This window comes from Lactuca serriola, chromosome 3, assembly GCF_051521515.1.
Source record: "Lactuca serriola cultivar US96UC23 chromosome 3, Lser_US96UC23_V15, whole genome shotgun sequence".
Taxonomy (NCBI): Eukaryota; Viridiplantae; Streptophyta; class Magnoliopsida; order Asterales; family Asteraceae; genus Lactuca; species Lactuca serriola.
The window spans coordinates 112,108,323-112,116,718 of record NC_136410.1 but is presented as its reverse complement, the minus strand read 5'-3'; the positions used below and the strand labels follow the sequence as shown (position 1 = coordinate 112,116,718).

At 40.5% G+C, this 8,396-nt stretch overlaps 2 protein-coding genes across 2 annotated transcripts; both read right to left on the bottom strand.

Annotated features, from left to right (window-relative positions):
- Positions 1–4,799: 4,799 nt before the first annotated feature.
- LOC145095629 (uncharacterized) lies at positions 4,800–5,300 on the bottom strand. The gene has a single exon (XM_079033475.1). It carries the CDS (start codon positions 5,298–5,300, stop codon positions 4,800–4,802), a length of 501 nt encoding a protein of 166 aa, XP_078889601.1.
- A 2,153-nt stretch (positions 5,301–7,453) lies between these two features.
- Positions 7,454–7,975, bottom strand: LOC145095628 (uncharacterized). The gene has a single exon (XM_079033474.1). The coding sequence runs from the start codon at positions 7,973–7,975 to the stop codon at positions 7,454–7,456; it is 522 nt and encodes a 173-aa protein (XP_078889600.1).
- Positions 7,976–8,396: the final 421 nt, after the last annotated feature.

Here is an 8,396-nt window from a genome sequence, read left to right as displayed (position 1 = left end):
GTAAGACCAAAATGTATGTTATTTACTGTACTCTGAAATAGTATATTGTAGTCTTATTAATAAATAAAAATATATCATGAATGTTTCCCTGATTTGTATGTTGTACGGTATTACAAAAATAGTGTTCTGTACTGTATTTGTATGAAAACCCTTTGTATAAAAGTGTCTGGAATCCACCAGCTGTACTGTAAACTAGTGTATTGTAATGTAGTTCTATTATAAAAATAAAACCATTAAAGTAGTTTAGATCTCATAAACAATGTTTTAGTTGATATTATTGGGAGTTTTATATAGCCATGCTAAAATGACTAATGGCCTCTACGACGTTCTTCAGGCATCAAAATGTTATGATATTTGTCACCCCAGGCATGTCGGCCTAGCGGTTGCAAGCAGCTCAGGTACGAGATTGTCGGTCCCGTATAGATCTATACACAAATTCACGCTCTCCCTCTAGGAGACTCTGGTTATAATTTATAGGACTTGAACCAGTATCATTACGGGTACAACAAAGTAGTGCCTCACAATACTGTATTAACTAGTTTATGTGTGGTGTTATAGTGTTCTCTTGTACTTAAAGTTGTATGTATTACCTTGTAGTAGTGTACTTTGTAATGTAAAATAATTAAACTTAAATAATTATTTTAATAGTGTATCCTTGAATTAGTGAAATAGAGTAGTGTTCCATAAACTATACTTATTATAGTTTATATACTTGTTTCTGTATAGTGTTCATGAGCTTGTAAAATAGTGTAGTGTTTCTCAAACTATACCTATTATACTTTAAATATATGCTCTGTAATGAACCGAAAACATTTTCAATTTATCAGTGTGTATAAAGCAGTAATAAAAGGATTTGTGTAAAGTTCACTTTTGCTCGGCATGTTACAAAAGGGTTAACAATATAATGTAATATATTTTATATTCATATATAATTATATTTTGATAAAATGCAGTGATAAATCGGTTTGAAACAATAGCAAATGGTTTGAAACGGTTTGAAATTGTTTGAGTATTAACACAAGAGTCATTGTGCTTTACTTTTATTCCCCCCCCCCCCTAAAAACATTGAAAAATAGTGAAAACGTAGGGGTATGAAGTCACCGCGAATGTAAGTTTGTGTTTGAATATTAAAACTGTATTGACGATCCTCGATTAGGCTAGCGTACGTGGAAATGGTCGTATCCTAAAAATAATTATATCCGACGTCATATTTAAATTAATAAGATATTAATTTAAATAAATTAATTAAATAATGATTTAAATAATAATTAAAGTGTTACACAACACTTTAATTATGTAAGGATTACTTACAAAAATTATTTGGAGTGTTGCTAGGCGCTTTCGGTGTGCATAAGGGGTTTTCGGTGAGCTTGGGGGAGTTTCGGCATGTTCCTAGGTGGAAGCTTGAAGATTTGAAGATCGTTCTTAGTGTTCTTGGTGTTCTTGATGGGAATAAGAAGATATGGGAAATATTTTATGAAGATATGAAGGTTTACGGATGATAATTGAGATGATTCTGATGACTTTTGAGAGCAAAGTGGGAGTGTTTACGGTTGGGAAATTGAGAAATGAATTGGATTCATGGTTGAAAGCATATATATAGAATAGGTTTTCAGCCTTAATGTGCCTTAAACCTTTTTTTTTGGTCCTATATGACCAAAATATCTCTTGATTTCGGTCCTAATCTCAAATGGAAAAGAGGTTTGCAGTTTTGAGTCAAAGGGAAAAAGGTTTGCGGTCATGACTTTCTGGAAGAGGTATTTTCGGTTTGCTTTATTCCAAGAGGAGGTGTTTTCGGCCATGCCTAATTCTAGATTGAAATCTATATATACATAAATTATATTATGATTTTAAGTTAAGTATTAAATCTTTGTTTCGAACTAGTGTAAGTTTTATTGCCTTATAGCAACTTAAATCAACATGGGTTTCAATTTAACCCTTGTGTTATCATATGAACTTATATATACAAGTATTCTTGGGATTTAAATTCTTATTATAACAATGTTATGGAGTGAATTCACTTGTACATGGTTGTAGTCTAGACTTTTATTGACTTTAAAAATAACGGGTTGTTACATTATCCCCCCGTTAGAGGGAATTTCTTCCTGAAATTATTTCTATAGAGTGTACATCATGGACTAGGGAAAAATATGCAGGTACTTTCGTTGCATCTGATCTTCTCGCTCCCAGGTGAATTTAGGTCCTCGTTTGGCGTTCCAGCGAGCCTTCACTATTGGTATGCGACTTTGTTTCGTTCGTTTGACTTCCCTATCCATGATTTATACTGGTTCTTCCACGAATTGCAGACTCTCGTTTTTCTTGATTTCATCGAGTGGAATAATAAGAGTCTCTTCAGATAAGCACTTCTTTAGGTTTGACACGTGGAAGACAGTGTGTACACTATTTTGTTCTTGTGGTAAACAGAGTTTGTAGGCTACTAGGTCAATTCTAGCAAGAATCTCGAACGACCCAATACCTTGGATTTAGTTTTCCACGCTTTCCGAAGCGTATCATGCCCTTTCAGGGTTAGACCTTCAACAGAACGCGGTCACCAACCTAAAATTCTAAAGGTTTTCGTCTTTTGTCCGTGTAGCTCTTTTGTCTGTCTCTAGAGGCTTTCAATCGTTCTCGGATTTGGACGATCTTCTCAGTCGTTTCTCTTATGATCTCCGGGCCGGTGAGAGTGTTGTTAGGAACATGCCCTCTAGCTAGTTGTGTGTCACCCACTTCAGACCAACACAAAGGGGATCTACACTTACGGCCATAAAGGGCTTCAAACGGGGCAACTTTAATGCTAGTGTGACAGCTATTGTTGTAGGAGAACTCGACAAGTAGAAAATGGGTATCCCATGTTTTACCAAAGTCGATCACACAGGCTATCAGCATATCTTCTAGTGTTTGAATGGTTCTCTCACTCTGCCCGTCAGTTTGTGGGTAGTAGGCTGTACTCATGTCTAGCCTAGTTCCCAGGGATTTTTTAGTGACTGCAAGAACCTTGAGTTGAATTTACTGTTTCTATCAGAGATAGTAGATATTGGCACACCGTGCAGTCGTACTATCTCTCTTTTGTAAGTTTTGGTCAATTTCTCCATCTTGTCTGCTTCTTTAATTGGTAGGAAGTGTGAGGAATTAGGTAACCTGTCAATGGTTACCCAAATGGTGTCATGATCGCTCGTAGTCTTGGACAACTTGGTAATGAAATCCATTGTAATCTGCTCCCACTTCCACTCAGGTATTTCTGCTTGTCGTAGTAAACCTGAGGGCTTTTGATGTTCTACCTTGACTTTGGCGCAAGTTAGACAATTTCCCCCATAGGTAGCAATCTCTGTTTTCATGTTCGGCCACCAACAAAGTTTCTTAAGGTCCAGATACATCTTGTCTGAACCTGAATGAACGGAGTATCAAGTCTTGTGTGCTTCGTTCATGACAACGTCTCTGTACCCACCGAACTTTGGTGTCCAGATCTAGTTCATGAGATAACGAACCCCATCTCCCTTGATCTCTAGGTTCTTCTCCATTCCTCTTAAAGCTTCATTGGAAACATTTTTAGGTTTTAAGGGTTCCAGTTGAGCCTCTTTGATTTGAGTCGACGGATGTGAATGGATTGTCATGGTTAGTGCTTTTATTCTATGACCCGAGTACTCCTTTCGACTAAGGGCATCTGCAACTACATTGGCTTTTCTGGGATGATAATGAATCTTGCATTCATATTCATTAAGTAGTTCTACCCATCGTCTACGTGCTGAATACTTTTGTGGTCGGTGAAGATGGTGCACTTTGTACCATGAAGGTAGTGCCTCCAGATCTTCAGAGCAAACACGACTGCTCCCAAATCAAGGTCATGTGTGGTGTAGTTGACCTCGTGTGCCTTTATCTGTCTCGAGGCATAGGCAATAACCTTTCCTCGTAGCATAAGCATACAACCTAGCCCTTGATTGGATGCATCACAGTATACAACGAAATCAATTGCCCCTTCTGGAAGAGACAAGATATGTGAGCTGCACAAGGCTCACTTCAATGTTTGGAATGTAGTGTCTTGTTTTTCTACCCAACTAAAGGTTACACCCATCTGATTCATGGCAGTAAGTGGCTTGGTGATTCTAGACAAATTTTGTATGATCTTACGGTAGTAGCCAGCAAGTCCTAAGAATTGATGGATCTCTGTGGGCGTTCTTGGTGCTGAAAAACTCTAAATTGCCTTAATTTTGGAGGGCTCCACGTATATCCTCTTCACTGACCACGAGACCGAGGAAAGTTACCTTTATAATCTAAAACTCGCACTTTGAGAACTTTGCGTATAGCTTCTACGCCCATAATATTTCTAGAACTTGTCTCAAGTGCTGACTATGCTCTTCCTTGCTTCGTGAATACATAAGTATATCATCTATGAATAATATCACAAATCTGTATAGGAAAGGATGGCACACCCGATTCATTAAGTCCATGAACACGGCGGGTGCATTTATCAGACTGAAGGGCATCACTACAAACTCGTAGTGACCATAACGAGTTCGGAATGTTGTCTTGGGAACATCAATCTCCTAGACCCATAATTGGTGGTACCCAGATCTCAAGTCGATCTTCGGAAAGTAGCTTGCTCCTTGGAGTTGGTCGAACAGATCGTCTATTCTAGGTAGAGGGTAGCGGCTCTTAATGGTGAGCTTGTTTAGTTTGCGGTAGTCTATCCACATGCGGAAAGATCCATCCTTCATCTTCACGAACAGGACCGACGCTCCCAGGGTGAGAAGCTCGGTCTAATGAATCCCTTACGGAGCAGTTCATTTAGTTGGCTGGATAAATCATGCATCTCTGCTGGTGCTAGACGATACGGGGATTTGGCTACGGGGGAAGAATCCATGTATTAAGTCGATTTGAAAATCGACTTGACATTCAAGAGGAACTCCTGGGAGATTCTCGGGAAAGACGTCAGGAAAATTACAGACTTCGAGAATGCTCTTGATGTCTTTTGCTTCTTGTTTTTCATCCACAACGTAGGCAAAGAACGTGTGGTATTCCTTGTGTAAATATTTTTGGGCTTTGACGCAAGAGATGTTGTGAAGTCTCGTACTGGGTTTTTCACCGTAGATGACGAGTGTTTCTCCATTTGGTAGATTAAAGCGAACGGCCTTCTTGTAGCATAGAATATCGGCAGGATGACGACTTAACCAATCCATGCCGATGATGACGTCAGAACATTTTATTGACACCGGCATCAGATTGATTAGGAAAGAGTTTTCTTTTAGTGTGAGGGTACAACCTACGTATATTTTGTTAGTGCTTTCAGTTTTCTCATTGACCATCTTGACGGTGAATGTTCCGGTTAGAGATTGTGGTTTTTGTATGAGAAGGTGTTTAAATTTGTGGCTCACGAAGCTCCTCTACGCACCACTATCAAATAGTATGCATGCGGAACAGTGATTAAGGATAAACGTACCTATGACCACTATAGGATCCGCTATTTCTTCTTCCTGTCCATTGGCCAGTACCCTTCCCGCACCTCTTGCGTTCTTTGTCTTTGGGCAATCCCTCTTGTAGTGCCCAGTTTCACCACACCCATAGTAGGCCTAGCTTACTCCAGTTCCAGGGGTCTGGGTGTTGGATTGTGCTGATGCCTTACAGAAACGGGTAATATGCCTCTTCCTGTTGCAATTGTTGCACTGCATCTCACGGCAAGGTCCGTGGTAATGGAAAATGCATTTATTGCACTTTGGTAAGTTTTGGTCTGTTTCTCCTTCCTGTCTGTTTCTTTAATTGGTAGGAAGTGTGACGAATTGGGTAACCTGTCAACGGTTACCCAAATGGTTTCATGATCGCCCGTAGTCTTGGACAACTTGGTAAAGAAATCCATTGTAATCTGCTCCCACTTCCATTCAGGTATTTTTGGTTGTCGTAGTAAACCTGAGGGCTTTTGATGTTCTACCCTGACTTTGGCGCAAGTTAGACACTTTCCCCCGTAGGTAGCAATATTTGTTTTCATGTTCGGCCACCAATAAAGTTTCTTGAGGTCCAGATACATCTTGTCTGAACCTGAATCAACGAAGTATCAAGTCTTGTGTGCTTCGTTCATGACAACGTCTCTGTACCCACCGAACTTTGGTGTCCAGATCCGGTTCATGAGATAATGAACCCCATCTCCTTTGATCTCTAGGTTCTTCTCCATTCCTCTTAAAGTTGCATCGGACACATTTTTAGGTTTTAAGGCTTCCAGCTGAGCCTCTTTGATTTGTGTGGACGGATGTGAATGGATGGTCATGGTTAGTGCTTTTATTTTGCGACCCGAGTACTCCTTTCGACTGAGGGAATCTGTAACTACATTGGCTTTTCCAGGATGATAATGAATCTCGCATTCATATTCATTAATTAGTTCTACCCATCGCCTATGTCTCATGTTAAGCTCCTTTTGGTCGACTAGGTGCTGAAGACGTTTGTCGTCGGTGAAGATGGTACAGTTTGTACCATGAAGGTAGTGCCTCCAGATATTCAGAGCAAACACGACTGCTCCCAAAACAAGGTCATGTGTGGTATAGTTGACCTCGTGTGCCTTTAGCTGTCTCGAGGCATAGGCAATAACCTTTCCTCGTAGCATAAGCGTACAACGTAGCCCTTGATTGGATGCATCACAGTATACAACTAAATCAATTGTCCCTTCTGGAAAAGAAAAGATAGGTGAGCTGCACAGGGCTTACTTCAATGTTTGGAATGTAGTTTCTTGTTTTTCTCCCCAACTCAAAGTTACACCCATTTGAGTCAGGGCAGTAAGTGGCTTGGCAAATCTGGTCAAATTTTGTATAAACTTACGGTAGTAACCAGCAAGTCCTAAGAATTGACGGATCTCTGTTGGCGTTCTTAGTGCTGAACAATTCTCAATTGCCTTAATTTTTAAGGGGTCCACGTATATTCCCTCTTCGCTGACCACGGGACCGAGGAAAGTTACCTTCATAATCCACAACTCACACTTTGAGAACTTTGCGTATAGCTTCTCTGCCCATAATATTTTTAGAACTTGTCTCAAGTGTTGACTATGCTCTTCCTTGCTTCGTGAATAGATAACTATATCATCTATGAATAATATCACGAATCTGTATAGGAAAGGATGGAACACCCGATTCATTAAGTCCATGAACACGAAGGGTGCATTTGTCAGACCGAAGGGCATCACTACAAACTCGTAGTGACCATAACGAGTTCGGAATGCTGTCTTAGGAACATCAATCTCCTGGACCCATAATTGGTGGTACCCTGATCTCAAGTCGATCTTTGAAAAGTAGCTCGCTCCTTGGAGTTGGTCGAACAGATCGTCTATTATGGGTAGAGGGAAGCGGCTCTTAATGGTGAGCTTGTTTAGTTTGCGGTAGTCTATGCGCATGTGGAAAGATCCATCCTTCATCTTCACGAACAGGACCGACGCTCCCAGTGTGAGAAGCTTGGTCTAATGAATCCCTTACGGAGCAGTTCATTTAGTTGGTTGGATAATTCCTGCATCTCTGGTGGTACTAGACGATACGGGGATTTGGCTATGGGGGAAGAATCCATGAATTAAGTCGATTTGAAAATCGACTTGGCATTCAGGAGGAACTCCTGGGAGATCCTTGGGAAAGACGTCAGGAAAATCACAGACTTCAAGAATGCTCTCGAGGTCTTTTACTTCTTCTTTTTCATCCACAACGTGGGCTAAGAACGTGTGGTTTTCCTTGCGTAAATATTTTTGGGCTTTGACGCTAGAGATGTTGTGAAGGCTCATACTGGGGTTTTCACCGTAGATGACGAGTGTTTCACCATTTGGTAGACTAAAGCGAACGGTCTTCTCATAGCATAGAATATCGGCACGATGACGACTTAACCAATCCATGCCGATGATGATGTCAAAAAATTTTATTGACACCGGCATCAGATTGATTAGGAAAGAGTTGTCTTTTAGTGTGAGGGTACAACCCACGTATATTTCGTTAGTGCTTTCTGTTTTCTCATTGGCCATCTTGACAGTGAATGTTTCGGTTAGAGATTGTGGTTTTTGTATGAGAAGGTGTTTAAATTTGTGGCTCACGAAGCTCCTCTACGCACCACTATCAAATAGTATGCATGCATAAGAGTGATTAAGGAGAAACGTACCTGTGACCACTATAGGATCCGCTATTGCTTCTTCCTTTCCATTAGCCAGTACCCTTCCCGCACCTCTAGCGTTCTTTGTCTTCGGGCAATCCCTCTTGTAGAGTCCAGTTTCACCACAGCAATAGCAGGCCTAACTTACTCTAGTTCCAGGGGTCTGTGTGTTGGATTGTGCCGATGCCTTATAGAAACGGGTAATATGCCCCTTCCTGTTGCAATTGTTGCACTGCATCTCACGGCAAGGTCCGTGGTAATGGAAAGTGCATTTATTGCACTTTGATAAGTTCCCA